Genomic DNA, 15,201 nt, shown 5'->3' on the forward strand with positions numbered 1-15,201 from the left:
AACAAGACAAGAGTTCAAATGCGAGAAAGTCAACGCACTGAAGTCGCTGCTACTTTCCAACAAGACAAGAGTTCAAATGCGAGAAAGTCAACGCACTGAAGTCGCTGCTACTTTCCAACAAGACAAGAGTTCAAATGCGAGAAAGTCAACGCACTGAAGTTGCGCTGCTACTTTCCAACAAGACAAGAGTTCAAATGCGAGAAAGTCAACGCACTGAAGTCGCTGCTACTTTCCAACAAGACAAGAGCTCAAATGCGAGAAAGTCAACGCACTGAAGTTGCGCTGCTACTTTCCAACAAGAGAAGAGTTCAAATGCGAGAAAGTCAACGCACTGAAGTTGCGCTGCTACTTTCCAACAAGAGAAGAGTTCAAATGCGAGAAAGTCAACGCACTGAAGTTGCGCTGCTACTTTTCAACAAGAGAAGAGTTCAAATGCGAGAAAGTCAACGCACTGAAGTTGCGCTGCTACTTTTCAACAAGACAAGAGTTCAAATGCGAGAAAGTCAACGCACTGAAGTTGCGCTGCTACTTTCCAACAAGCCAAGAGTTCAAATGCGAGAAAGTCAACGCACTGAAGTTGCGCTGCTACTTTCCAACAAGACAAGAGTTCAAATGCGAGAAAGTCAACGCACTGAAGTTGCGCTGCTACTTTCCAACAAGACAAGAGTTCAAATGCGAGAAAGTCAACGCACTGAAGTTGCGCTGCTACTTTCCAACAAGAGAAGAGTTCAAATGCGAGAAAGTCAACGCACTGAAGTTGCGCTGCTACTTTCCAACAAGACAAGAGTTCAAATGCGAGAAAGTCAAAGCACTGTAGTCGCTGCTACTTTCCAACAAGACAAGAGCTCAAATGCGAGAAAGTCAACGCACTGAAGTTGCGCTGCTACTTTCCAACAAGAGAAGAGTTCAAATGCGAGAAAGTCAACGCACTGAAGTTGCGCTGCTACTTTCCAACAAGAGAAGAGTTCAAATGCGAGAAAGTCAACGCACTGAAGTTGCGCTGCTACTTTTCAACAAGACAAGAGTTCAAATGCGAGAAAGTCAACGCACTGAAGTTGCGCTGCTACTTTCCAACAAGACAAGAGTTCAAATGCGAGAAAGTCAACGCACTGAAGTTGCGCTGCTACTTTCCAACAAGCCAAGAGTTCAAATGCGAGAAAGTCAACGCACTGAAGTTGCGCTGCTACTTTCCAACAAGACAAGAGTTCAAATGCGAGAAAGTCAAGGCACTGAAGTTGCGCTGCTACTTTCCAACAAGACAAGAGTTCAAATGCGAGAAAGTCAACGCACTGAAGTTGCGCTGCTACTTTCCAACAAGACAAGAGTTCAAATGCGAGAAAGTCAACGCCCTGAAGTTGCGCTGCTACTTTTCAACAAGACAAGAGTTCAAATGCGAGAAAGTCAACGCACTGAAGTTGCGCTGCTACTTTCCAACAAGAGAAGAGTTCAAATGCGAGAAAGTCAACGCACTGAAGTTGCGCTGCTACTTTTCAACAAGACAAGAGTTCAAATGCGAGAAAGTCAACGCACTGAAGTTGCGCTGCTACTTTCCAACAAGACAAGAGTTCAAATGCGAGAAAGTCAACGCACTGAAGTTGCGCTGCTACTTTCCAACAAGCCAAGAGTTCAAATGCGAGAAAGTCAACGCACTGAAGTTGCGCTGCTACTTTCCAACAAGACAAGAGTTCAAATGCGAGAAAGTCAAGGCACTGAAGTTGCGCTGCTACTTTCCAACAAGACAAGAGTTCAAATGCGAGAAAGTCAACGCACTGAAGTTGCGCTGCTACTTTCCAACAAGACAAGAGTTCAAATGCGAGAAAGTCAACGCCCTGAAGTTGCGCTGCTACTTTTCAACAAGACAAGAGTTCAAATGCGAGAAAGTCAACGCACTGAAGTTGCGCTGCTACTTTCCAACAAGAGAAGAGTTCAAATGCGAGAAAGTCAACGCACTGAAGTTGCGCTGCTACTTTCCAACAAGAGAAGAGTTCAAATGCGAGAAAGTCAACGCACTGAAGTTGCGCTGCTACTTTCCAACAAGAGAAGAGTTCAAATGCGAGAAAGTCAACGCACTGAAGTTGCGCTGCTACTTTTCAACAAGACAAGAGTTCAAATGCGAGAAAGTCAACGCACTGAAGTTGCGCTGCTACTTTCCAACAAGCCAAGAGTTCAAATGCGAGAAAGTCAACGCACTGAAGTTGCGCTGCTACTTTCCAACAAGACAAGAGTTCAAATGCGAGAAAGTCAACGCACTGAAGTTGCGCTGCTACTTTCCAACAAGACAAGAGTTCAAATGCGAGAAAGTCAAAGCACTGAAGTTGCGCTGCTACTTTCCAACAAGAGTTCAAATGCGAGAAAGTCAACGCACTGAAGTCGCTGCTACTTTCCAACAAGAAAGAGTTCAAATGCGAGAAAGTCAACGCACTGAAGTCGCTGCTACTTTCCAACAAGACAAGAGTTCAAATGCGAGAAAGTCAACGCACTGAAGTTGCGCTGCTACTTTCCAACAAGACAAGAGTTCAAATGCGAGAAAGTCAACGCACTGAAGATGCGCTGCTACTTTCCAACAAGACAAGAGTTCAAATGCGATAAAGTCAACGCACTGAAGTGGCGCTGCTACTTTCCAACAAGACAAGAGTTCAAATGCGAGAAAGTCAACGCACTGTAGTCGCTGCTACTTTCCAACAAGACAAGAGTTCAAATGCGAGAAAGTCAACGCACTGAAGTTGCGCTGCTACTTTCCAACAAGACAAGAGTTCAAATGCGAGAAAGTCAACGCACTGAAGTCGCTGCTACTTTCCAACAAGACAAGAGTTCAAATGCGAGAAAGTCAACGCACTGAAGTCGCTGCTACTTTCCAACAAGACAAGAGTTCAAATGCGAGAAAGTCAACGCACTGAAGTTGCGCTGCTACTTTCCAACAAGACAAGAGTTCAAATGCGAGAAAGTCAACGCACTGAAGTCGCTGCTACTTTCCAACAAGACAAGAGCTCAAATGCGAGAAAGTCAACGCACTGAAGTCGCTGCTACTTTCCAGCAAGACAAGAGTTCAAATGCGAGAAAGTCAACGCACTGAAGTTGCGCTGCTACTTTCCAACAAGACAAGAGTTCAAATGCGAGAATGTCAACGCACTGAAGTTGCGCTGCTACTTTCCAAGACAAGAGTTCAAATGCGAGAAAGTCAACGCACTGAAGTTGCGCTGCTACTTTCCAACAAGACAAGAGTTCAAATGCGAGAAAGTCAACGCACTGAAGTCGCTGCTACTTTCCAACAAGACAAGAGCTCAAATGCGAGAAAGTCAACGCACTGAAGTCGCTGCTACTTTCCAACAAGACAAGAGTTCAAATGCGAGAAAGTCAACGCACTGAAGTTGCGCTGCTACTTTCCAACAAGACAAGAGTTCAAATGCGAGAAAGTCAACGCACTGAAGTTGCGCTGCTACTTTCCAACAAGACAAGAGTTCAAATGCGATAAAGTCAACGCACTGAAGTGGCGCTGCTACTTTCCAACAAGACAAGAGTTCAAATGCGAGAAAGTCAACGCACTGTAGTCGCTGCTACTTTCCAACAAGACAAGAGTTCAAATGCGAGAAAGTCAACGCACTGAAGTTGCGCTGCTACTTTCCAACAAGACAAGAGTTCAAATGCGAGAAAGTCAACGCACTGAAGTCGCTGCTACTTTCCAACAAGACAAGAGTTCAAATGCGAGAAAGTCAACGCACTGAAGTCGCTGCTACTTTCCAACAAGACAAGAGTTCAAATGCGAGAAAGTCAACGCACTGAAGTTGCGCTGCTACTTTCCAACAAGAGAAGATTTCAAATGCGAGAAAGTCAACGCACTGAAGTTGCGCTGCTACTTTCCAACAAGAGAAGAGTTCAAATGCGAGAAAGTCAACGCACTGAAGTTGCGCTGCTACTTTTCAACAAGACAAGAGTTCAAATGCGAGAAAGTCAACGCACTGAAGTTGCGCTGCTACTTTCCAACAAGACAAGAGTTCAAATGCGAGAAAGTCAACGCACTGAAGTTGCGCTGCTACTTTCCAACAAGCCAAGAGTTCAAATGCGAGAAAGTCAACGCACTGAAGTTGCGCTGCTACTTTCCAACAAGACAAGAGTTCAAATGCGAGAAAGTCAAGGCACTGAAGTTGCGCTGCTACTTTCCAACAAGACAAGAGTTCAAATGCGAGAAAGTCAACGCACTGAAGTTGCGCTGCTACTTTCCAACAAGACAAGAGTTCAAATGCGAGAAAGTCAACGCCCTGAAGTTGCGCTGCTACTTTTCAACAAGACAAGAGTTCAAATGCGAGAAAGTCAACGCACTGAAGTTGCGCTGCTACTTTCCAACAAGAGAAGAGTTCAAATGCGAGAAAGTCAACGCACTGAAGTTGCGCTGCTACTTTCCAACAAGAGAAGAGTTCAAATGCGAGAAAGTCAACGCACTGAAGTTGCGCTGCTACTTTTCAACAAGACAAGAGTTCAAATGCGAGAAAGTCAACGCACTGAAGTTGCGCTGCTACTTTCCAACAAGCCAAGAGTTCAAATGCGAGAAAGTCAACGCACTGAAGTTGCGCTGCTACTTTCCAACAAGACAAGAGTTCAAATGCGAGAAAGTCAACGCACTGAAGTTGCGCTGCTACTTTCCAACAAGACAAGAGTTCAAATGCGAGAAAGTCAAAGCACTGAAGTTGCGCTGCTACTTTCCAACAAGACAAGAGTTCAAATGCGAGAAAGTCAACGCACTGAAGTCGCTGCTACTTTCCAACAAGAAAGAGTTCAAATGCGAGAAAGTCAACGCACTGAAGTCGCTGCTACTTTCCAACAAGACAAGAGTTCAAATGCGAGAAAGTCAACGCACTGAAGTTGCGCTGCTACTTTCCAACAAGACAAGAGTTCAAATGCGAGAAAGTCAACGCACTGAAGTTGCGCTGCTACTTTCCAACAAGACAAGAGTTCAAATGCGATAAAGTCAACGCACTGAAGTGGCGCTGCTACTTTCCAACAAGACAAGAGTTCAAATGCGAGAAAGTCAACGCACTGTAGTCGCTGCTACTTTCCAACAAGACAAGAGTTCAAATGCGAGAAAGTCAACGCACTGAAGTTGCGCTGCTACTTTCCAACAAGACAAGAGTTCAAATGCGAGAAAGTCAACGCACTGAAGTCGCTGCTACTTTCCAACAAGACAAGAGTTCAAATGCGAGAAAGTCAACGCACTGAAGTCGCTGCTACTTTCCAACAAGACAAGAGTCCAAATGCGAGAAAGTCAACGCACTGAAGTTGCGCTGCTACTTTCCAACAAGACAAGAGTTCAAATGCGAGAAAGTCAACGCACTGAAGTCGCTGCTACTTTCCAACAAGACAAGAGCTCAAATGCGAGAAAGTCAACGCACTGAAGTCGCTGCTACTTTCCAGCAAGACAAGAGTTCAAATGCGAGAAAGTCAACGCACTGAAGTTGCGCTGCTACTTTCCAACAAGACAAGAGTTCAAATGCGAGAAAGTCAACGCACTGAAGTTGCGCTGCTACTTTCCAAGACAAGAGTTCAAATGCGAGAAAGTCAACGCACTGAAGTTGCGCTGCTACTTTCCAACAAGACAAGAGTTCAAATGCGAGAAAGTCAACGCACTGAAGTCGCTGCTACTTTCCAACAAGACAAGAGCTCAAATGCGAGAAAGTCAACGCACTGAAGTTGCGCTGCTACTTTCCAACAAGACAAGAGTTCAAATGCGAGAAAGTCAACGCACTGAAGTTGCGCTGCTACTTTCCAACAAGACAAGAGTTCAAATGCGAGAAAGTCAACGCACTGAAGTTGCGCTGCTACTTTCCAACAAGACAAGAGCTCAAATGCGAGAAAGTCAACGCACTGAAGTCGCTGCTACTTTCCAACAAGACAAGAGTTCAAATGCGAGAAAGTCAACGCACTGAAGTCGCTGCTACTTTCCAACAAGACAAGAGTTCAAATGCGAGAAAGTCAACGCACTGAAGTTGCGCTGCTACTTTCCAACAAGACAAGAGTTCAAATGCGAGAAAGTCAACGCACTGAAGTTGCGCTGCTACTTTCCAACAAGACAAGAGTTCAAATGCGAGAAAGTCAACGCACTGAAGTGGCGCTGCTACTTTCCAACAAGACAGGAGTTCAAATGCGAGAAAGTCAACGCACTGAAGTCGCTGCTGCTTTCCAACAAGACAAGACTTTAAATGCGAGAAAGTCAACGCACTGAAGTTGCGCTGCTACTTTCCAACAAGACAAGAGTTCAAATGCGAGAAAGTCAACGCACTGAAGTCGCTGCTACTTTCCAACAAGACAAGAGTTCAAATGCGAGAAAGTCAACGCACTGAAGTTGCGCTGCTACTTTCCAACAAGACAAGAGTTCAAATGCGAGAAAGTCAACGCACTGAAGTCGCTGCTACTTTCCAACAAGACAAGAGTTCAAATGCGTGAAAGTCAACGCACTGAAGTTGCGCTGCTACTTTCCAACAAGACAAGAGTTCAAATGCGAGAAAGTCAACGCACTGAAGTCGCTGCTACTTTCCAACAAGACAAGAGTTCAAATGCGAGAAAGTCAACGCACTGAAGTTGCGCTGCTACTTTCCAACAAGACAAGAGTTCAAATGCGAGAAAGTCAACGCACTGAAGTTGCGCTGCTACTTTCCAACAAGACAAGAGTTCAAATGCGAGAAAGTCAACGCACTGAAGTTGCGCTGCTACTTTGCAACAAGACAACAGTTCAAATGCGAGAAAGTCAACGCACTGAAGTCGCTGCTACTTTCCAACAAGACAAGAGTTCAAATGCGAGAAAGTCAACGCACTGAAGTTGTCGCTGCTACTTTCCAACAAGACAAGAGTTCAAATGCGAGAAAGTCAACGCACTGAAGTTGCGCTGCTACTTTCCAACAAGACAAGAGTTCAAATGCGAGAAAGTCAACGCACTGAAGTTGCGCTTCTACTTTCCAACAAGACAAGAGTTCAAATGCGAGAAAGTCAACGCACTGAAGTCGCTGCTACTTTCCAACAAGACAAGAGTTCAAATGCGAGAAAGTCAACGCACTGAAGTTGCGCTGCTACTTTCCAACAAGACAAGAGTTCAAATGCGAGGAAGTCAACGCACTGAAGTTGCGCTGCTACATTTCAACAAGACAAGAGTTCAAATGCGAGAAAGTCAACGCACTGAAGTCGCTGCTACTTTCCAACAAGACAAGAGTTCAAATGCGAGAAAGTCAACGCACTGAAGTTGCGCTGCTACTTTCCAACAAGACAAGAGTTCAAATGCGAGAAAGTCAACGCACTGAAGTTGCGCTGCTACTTTCCAACAAGACAAGAGTTCAAATGCGAGAAAGTCAACGCACTGAAGTCGCTGCTACTTTCCAACAAGACAAGAGTTCAAATGCGAGAAAGTCAACGCACTGAAGTTGCGCTGCTACTTTCCAACAAGACAGAGTTCAAATGCGAGAAAGTCAACGCACTGAAGTTGCGCTGCTACTTTCCAACAAGACAAGAGTTCAAATGCGAGAAAGTCAACGCACTGAAGTCGCTGCTACTTTCCAACAAGACAAGAGTTCAAATGCGAGAAAGTCAACGCACTGAAGTCGCTGCTACTTTCCAACAAGACAAGAGTTCAAATGCGAGAAAGTCAACGCACTGAAGTTGCGCTGCTACTTTCCAACAAGACAAGAGTTCAAATGCGAGAAAGTCAACGCACTGAAGTCGCTGCTACTTTCCAACAAGACAAGAGCTCAAATGCGAGAAAGTCAACGCACTGAAGTCGCTGCTACTTTCCAGCAAGACAAGAGTTCAAATGCGAGAAAGTCAACGCACTGAAGTTGCGCTGCTACTTTCCAACAAGACAAGAGTTCAAATGCGAGAATGTCAACGCACTGAAGTTGCGCTGCTACTTTCCAAGACAAGAGTTCAAATGCGAGAAAGTCAACGCACTGAAGTTGCGCTGCTACTTTCCAACAAGACAAGAGTTCAAATGCGAGAAAGTCAACGCACTGAAGTCGCTGCTACTTTCCAACAAGACAAGAGCTCAAATGCGAGAAAGTCAACGCACTGAAGTCGCTGCTACTTTCCAACAAGACAAGAGTTCAAATGCGAGAAAGTCAACGCACTGAAGTTGCGCTGCTACTTTCCAACAAGACAAGAGTTCAAATGCGAGAAAGTCAACGCACTGAAGTTGCGCTGCTACTTTCCAACAAGACAAGAGTTCAAATGCGATAAAGTCAACGCACTGAAGTGGCGCTGCTACTTTCCAACAAGACAAGAGTTCAAATGCGAGAAAGTCAACGCACTGTAGTCGCTGCTACTTTCCAACAAGACAAGAGTTCAAATGCGAGAAAGTCAACGCACTGAAGTTGCGCTGCTACTTTCCAACAAGACAAGAGTTCAAATGCGAGAAAGTCAACGCACTGAAGTCGCTGCTACTTTCCAACAAGACAAGAGTTCAAATGCGAGAAAGTCAACGCACTGAAGTCGCTGCTACTTTCCAACAAGACAAGAGTTCAAATGCGAGAAAGTCAACGCACTGAAGTTGCGCTGCTACTTTCCAACAAGAGAAGATTTCAAATGCGAGAAAGTCAACGCACTGAAGTTGCGCTGCTACTTTCCAACAAGAGAAGAGTTCAAATGCGAGAAAGTCAACGCACTGAAGTTGCGCTGCTACTTTTCAACAAGACAAGAGTTCAAATGCGAGAAAGTCAACGCACTGAAGTTGCGCTGCTACTTTCCAACAAGACAAGAGTTCAAATGCGAGAAAGTCAACGCACTGAAGTTGCGCTGCTACTTTCCAACAAGCCAAGAGTTCAAATGCGAGAAAGTCAACGCACTGAAGTTGCGCTGCTACTTTCCAACAAGACAAGAGTTCAAATGCGAGAAAGTCAAGGCACTGAAGTTGCGCTGCTACTTTCCAACAAGACAAGAGTTCAAATGCGAGAAAGTCAACGCACTGAAGTTGCGCTGCTACTTTCCAACAAGACAAGAGTTCAAATGCGAGAAAGTCAACGCCCTGAAGTTGCGCTGCTACTTTTCAACAAGACAAGAGTTCAAATGCGAGAAAGTCAACGCACTGAAGTTGCGCTGCTACTTTCCAACAAGAGAAGAGTTCAAATGCGAGAAAGTCAACGCACTGAAGTTGCGCTGCTACTTTCCAACAAGAGAAGAGTTCAAATGCGAGAAAGTCAACGCACTGAAGTTGCGCTGCTACTTTTCAACAAGACAAGAGTTCAAATGCGAGAAAGTCAACGCACTGAAGTTGCGCTGCTACTTTCCAACAAGCCAAGAGTTCAAATGCGAGAAAGTCAACGCACTGAAGTTGCGCTGCTACTTTCCAACAAGACAAGAGTTCAAATGCGAGAAAGTCAACGCACTGAAGTTGCGCTGCTACTTTCCAACAAGACAAGAGTTCAAATGCGAGAAAGTCAAAGCACTGAAGTTGCGCTGCTACTTTCCAACAAGACAAGAGTTCAAATGCGAGAAAGTCAACGCACTGAAGTCGCTGCTACTTTCCAACAAGAAAGAGTTCAAATGCGAGAAAGTCAACGCACTGAAGTCGCTGCTACTTTCCAACAAGACAAGAGTTCAAATGCGAGAAAGTCAACGCACTGAAGTTGCGCTGCTACTTTCCAACAAGACAAGAGTTCAAATGCGAGAAAGTCAACGCACTGAAGTTGCGCTGCTACTTTCCAACAAGACAAGAGTTCAAATGCGATAAAGTCAACGCACTGAAGTGGCGCTGCTACTTTCCAACAAGACAAGAGTTCAAATGCGAGAAAGTCAACGCACTGTAGTCGCTGCTACTTTCCAACAAGACAAGAGTTCAAATGCGAGAAAGTCAACGCACTGAAGTTGCGCTGCTACTTTCCAACAAGACAAGAGTTCAAATGCGAGAAAGTCAACGCACTGAAGTCGCTGCTACTTTCCAACAAGACAAGAGTTCAAATGCGAGAAAGTCAACGCACTGAAGTCGCTGCTACTTTCCAACAAGACAAGAGTCCAAATGCGAGAAAGTCAACGCACTGAAGTTGCGCTGCTACTTTCCAACAAGACAAGAGTTCAAATGCGAGAAAGTCAACGCACTGAAGTCGCTGCTACTTTCCAACAAGACAAGAGCTCAAATGCGAGAAAGTCAACGCACTGAAGTCGCTGCTACTTTCCAGCAAGACAAGAGTTCAAATGCGAGAAAGTCAACGCACTGAAGTTGCGCTGCTACTTTCCAACAAGACAAGAGTTCAAATGCGAGAAAGTCAACGCACTGAAGTTGCGCTGCTACTTTCCAAGACAAGAGTTCAAATGCGAGAAAGTCAACGCACTGAAGTTGCGCTGCTACTTTCCAACAAGACAAGAGTTCAAATGCGAGAAAGTCAACGCACTGAAGTCGCTGCTACTTTCCAACAAGACAAGAGCTCAAATGCGAGAAAGTCAACGCACTGAAGTTGCGCTGCTACTTTCCAACAAGACAAGAGTTCAAATGCGAGAAAGTCAACGCACTGAAGTTGCGCTGCTACTTTCCAACAAGACAAGAGTTCAAATGCGAGAAAGTCAACGCACTGAAGTTGCGCTGCTACTTTCCAACAAGACAAGAGCTCAAATGCGAGAAAGTCAACGCACTGAAGTCGCTGCTACTTTCCAACAAGACAAGAGTTCAAATGCGAGAAAGTCAACGCACTGAAGTCGCTGCTACTTTCCAACAAGACAAGAGTTCAAATGCGAGAAAGTCAACGCACTGAAGTTGCGCTGCTACTTTCCAACAAGACAAGAGTTCAAATGCGAGAAAGTCAACGCACTGAAGTTGCGCTGCTACTTTCCAACAAGACAAGAGTTCAAATGCGAGAAAGTCAACGCACTGAAGTGGCGCTGCTACTTTCCAACAAGACAGGAGTTCAAATGCGAGAAAGTCAACGCACTGAAGTCGCTGCTGCTTTCCAACAAGACAAGACTTTAAATGCGAGAAAGTCAACGCACTGAAGTTGCGCTGCTACTTTCCAACAAGACAAGAGTTCAAATGCGAGAAAGTCAACGCACTGAAGTCGCTGCTACTTTCCAACAAGACAAGAGTTCAAATGCGAGAAAGTCAACGCACTGAAGTTGCGCTGCTACTTTCCAACAAGACAAGAGTTCAAATGCGAGAAAGTCAACGCACTGAAGTCGCTGCTACTTTCCAACAAGACAAGAGTTCAAATGCGTGAAAGTCAACGCACTGAAGTTGCGCTGCTACTTTCCAACAAGACAAGAGTTCAAATGCGAGAAAGTCAACGCACTGAAGTCGCTGCTACTTTCCAACAAGACAAGAGTTCAAATGCGAGAAAGTCAACGCACTGAAGTTGCGCTGCTACTTTCCAACAAGACAAGAGTTCAAATGCGAGAAAGTCAACGCACTGAAGTTGCGCTGCTACTTTCCAACAAGACAAGAGTTCAAATGCGAGAAAGTCAACGCACTGAAGTTGCGCTGCTACTTTGCAACAAGACAACAGTTCAAATGCGAGAAAGTCAACGCACTGAAGTCGCTGCTACTTTCCAACAAGACAAGAGTTCAAATGCGAGAAAGTCAACGCACTGAAGTTGTCGCTGCTACTTTCCAACAAGACAAGAGTTCAAATGCGAGAAAGTCAACGCACTGAAGTTGCGCTGCTACTTTCCAACAAGACAAGAGTTCAAATGCGAGAAAGTCAACGCACTGAAGTTGCGCTTCTACTTTCCAACAAGACAAGAGTTCAAATGCGAGAAAGTCAACGCACTGAAGTCGCTGCTACTTTCCAACAAGACAAGAGTTCAAATGCGAGAAAGTCAACGCACTGAAGTTGCGCTGCTACTTTCCAACAAGACAAGAGTTCAAATGCGAGGAAGTCAACGCACTGAAGTTGCGCTGCTACATTTCAACAAGACAAGAGTTCAAATGCGAGAAAGTCAACGCACTGAAGTCGCTGCTACTTTCCAACAAGACAAGAGTTCAAATGCGAGAAAGTCAACGCACTGAAGTTGCGCTGCTACTTTCCAACAAGACAAGAGTTCAAATGCGAGAAAGTCAACGCACTGAAGTTGCGCTGCTACTTTCCAACAAGACAAGAGTTCAAATGCGAGAAAGTCAACGCACTGAAGTCGCTGCTACTTTCCAACAAGACAAGAGTTCAAATGCGAGAAAGTCAACGCACTGAAGTTGCGCTGCTACTTTCCAACAAGACAGAGTTCAAATGCGAGAAAGTCAACGCACTGAAGTTGCGCTGCTACTTTCCAACAAGACAAGAGTTCAAATGCGAGAAAGTCAACGCACTGAAGTCGCTGCTACTTTCCAACAAGACAAGAGTTCAAATGCGAGAAAGTCAACGCACTGAAGTTGCGCTGCTACTTTCCAACAAGACAAGAGTTCAAATGCGAGAAAGTCAACGCACTGAAGTTGCGCTGCTACTTTCCAACAAGACAACAGTTCAAATGCGAGAAAGTCAACGCACTGAAGTTGCGCTGCTACTTTCCAACAAGACAAGAGTTCAAATGCGAGAAAGTCAACGCACTGAAGTCGCTGCTACTTTCCAACAAGACAAGAGTTCAAATGCGAGAAAGTCAACGCACTGAAGTTGCGCTGCTACTTTCCAACAAGACAGAGTTCAAATGCGAGAAAGTCAACGCACTGAAGTTGCGCTGCTACTTTCCAACAAGACAAGAGTTCAAATGCGAGAAAGTCAACGCACTGAAGTTGCGCTTCTACTTTCCAACAAGACAAGAGTTCAAATGCGAGAAAGTCAACGCACTGAAGTCGCTGCTACTTTCCAACAAGACAAGAGTTCAAATGTGAGAAAGTCAACGCACTGAAGTTGCGCTGCTACTTTCCAACAAGACAAGAGTTCAAATGCGAGGAAGTCAACGCACTGAAGTTGCGCTGCTACTTTTCAACAAGACAAGAGTTCAAATGCGAGAAAGTCAACGCACTGAAGTCGCTGCTACTTTCCAACAAGACAAGAGTTCAAATGCGAGAAAGTCAACGCACTGAAGTTGCGCTGCTACTTTCCAACAAGACAAGAGTTCAAATGCGAGAAAGTCAACGCACTGAAGTTGCGCTGCTACTTTCCAACAAGACAAGAGTTCAAATGCGAGAAAGTCAACGCACTGAAGTCGCTGCTACTTTCCAACAAGACAAGAGTTCAAATGCGAGAAAGTCAACGCACTGAAGTTGCGCTGCTACTTTCCAACAAGACAGAGTTCAAATGCGAGAAAGTCAACGCACTGAAGTTGCGCTGCTACTTTCCAACAAGACAAGAGTTCAAATGCGAGAAAGTCAACGCACTGAAGTCGCTGCTACTTTCCAACAAGACAAGAGTTCAAATGCGAGAAAGTCAACGCACTGAAGTTGCGCTGCTACTTTCCAACAAGACAAGAGTTCAAATGCGAGAAAGTCAACGCACTGAAGTTGCGCTGCTACTTTCCAACAAGACAACAGTTCAAATGCGAGAAAGTCAACGCACTGACGTTGCGCTGCTACTTTCTAACAAGACAAGAGTTCAAATGCGAGAAAGTCAGCGCACTGAAGTTTCGCTGCTACTTTCCAACAAGACAAGAGTTCAAATGAGAGAAAGTCAACGCACTGAAGTTGTCGCTGCTACTTTCCAACAAGACAAGAGTTCAAATGCGAGAAAGTCAACGCACTGAAGTTGCGCTGCTACTTTCCAACAAGACAAGAGTTCAAATGCGAGGAAGTCAACGCACTGAAGTTGTCGCTGCTACTTTCCAACAAGAGAAGAGTTCAAATGCGAGAAAGTCAACGCACTGAAGTTGTCGCTGCTACTTTCCAACAAGAGAAGAGTTCAAATGCGAGAAAGTCAACGCACTGAAGTTGTCGCTGCTACTTTCCAACAAGAGAAGAGTTCAAATGCGAGAAAGGCAATTTCACCACGCGACATTAGCGCAGGAAGACAAGGCGGGGTGGCTACGTGTTCTCTCTAGACAGCCTGATGAATAACAAGCACTCCAAGAAACTAAAAATGTGGAAATGAAAAGGTCCCTCCGGGGAGCCGTCTTGGTCAAATACCGGTTCTGGAAAGCCTTGCGCGCTGCTTTGCAATTGTCACCTTGGCTTCCTTAGCAATTGCAACAGCCTAGTCTGACAAAGCTGCGTTGTCGGGCGTGTACCATGTCTGACAGAAGCCTAGCGGTTGGGGTGGGAACCGGGGGGAGGGGGTGCGATTTAACTTGCTTTTACAATCGGACGTGAGGGGCAATCCAGTATGTCGCGGCTGTGGAATGCGGGATCCCGCTGCCTCTAGGCAAGAAGCGAAAACTTGTATCTGACATGGCGCAATCGGGGATAAAGTGGTATATTTCTACGTCCTAAATGCGATAGTGGTGACGGTGAGACTTCAAGATAGTATTTCCAGGACAGCGCTCAATGGACCTGGCTCGCAGCTATACCGGAGTGCATCCAAAGTTTTCAATTAGGAGGGGGCTGCACATGCTCAGCAGGACGTGAAAACTCCCACCCTTTTGTGCCTGTCCTGGTATGGAGTAAGAGCGACAGCTGCACTGCACTCCATTCTTTGGCACCCTTAGTGCATCCACTCCCATGCCAAGATGGACCAAGTGACGAAAGGGGCTGCATTCTAACGAGGGCTCACTCGCCGGTCCATATGTTTCTTTTTAGCCAAGGCCCACTTGGATAACACTATCTTGGGGCGGCAGGGAAACGAGTGAGTTTTTGCTACGACCTATTACGACGCCCTCCCCCTGGAACAAAATCTCTCATGAGCTGTCGTTGTGAAGTATATCGAAACCAGAACAACAACCTGTTGCTCCAGCACGTCAACTCGGCGCTGGGTGTCCTCGTCCCTGGGTGCAAGCCCGTGCTTTCGACCCAGGTAGCGCAGGATGGCCTGGCTCTGCGTCATACGCACATCGCCGTCGATCAGGTACGGCAGGTTGGGGAAGTCCAGGTCGAGCTTGAACTTCTCCGCCAGCCACTCGTCACGGCTGGGCTCCGGGCCATCGCCATAGCCATACCTGCGCGCACAGATGGGAAAATGCTCTCATTTTTACTTTTCCTCCATCACCCTCACTTTTGAATCCATGGCCCTCCCTGACCCTCGCACTCATTTTGAAAAGTTAGCCGGCCCTCCCTCACCCTCACCCTAACTTCAAAAAATTTGTTGGGCCTCCATCGCCTTCGCATCGTCGGCCCTCCCTCACCCTCAATAACTGTCGTTTTAAAACTCGAGCTATTTTTTGTAGTCA

The 15,201-nt window shown here is 45.7% G+C and overlaps 1 protein-coding gene across 1 annotated transcript in view; it reads right to left on the bottom strand.

Annotated features, from left to right (window-relative positions):
- Nucleotides 1–15,201, bottom strand: part of LOC144096607 (glutathione S-transferase Mu 2-like) — a 44,288-nt gene that overhangs the window by 8,822 nt on the left and 20,265 nt on the right. The window contains exon 2 of the mRNA XM_077629417.1: nucleotides 14,757–14,970. Coding sequence (XP_077485543.1) covers nucleotides 14,757–14,970 — 214 coding nt within the window. The remainder of the gene's footprint in view (nucleotides 1–14,756; nucleotides 14,971–15,201) is intronic.

This window comes from Amblyomma americanum, chromosome 7 (genome assembly GCF_052857255.1).
Source record: "Amblyomma americanum isolate KBUSLIRL-KWMA chromosome 7, ASM5285725v1, whole genome shotgun sequence".
NCBI lineage: Eukaryota > Metazoa > Arthropoda > Arachnida > Ixodida > Ixodidae > Amblyomma > Amblyomma americanum.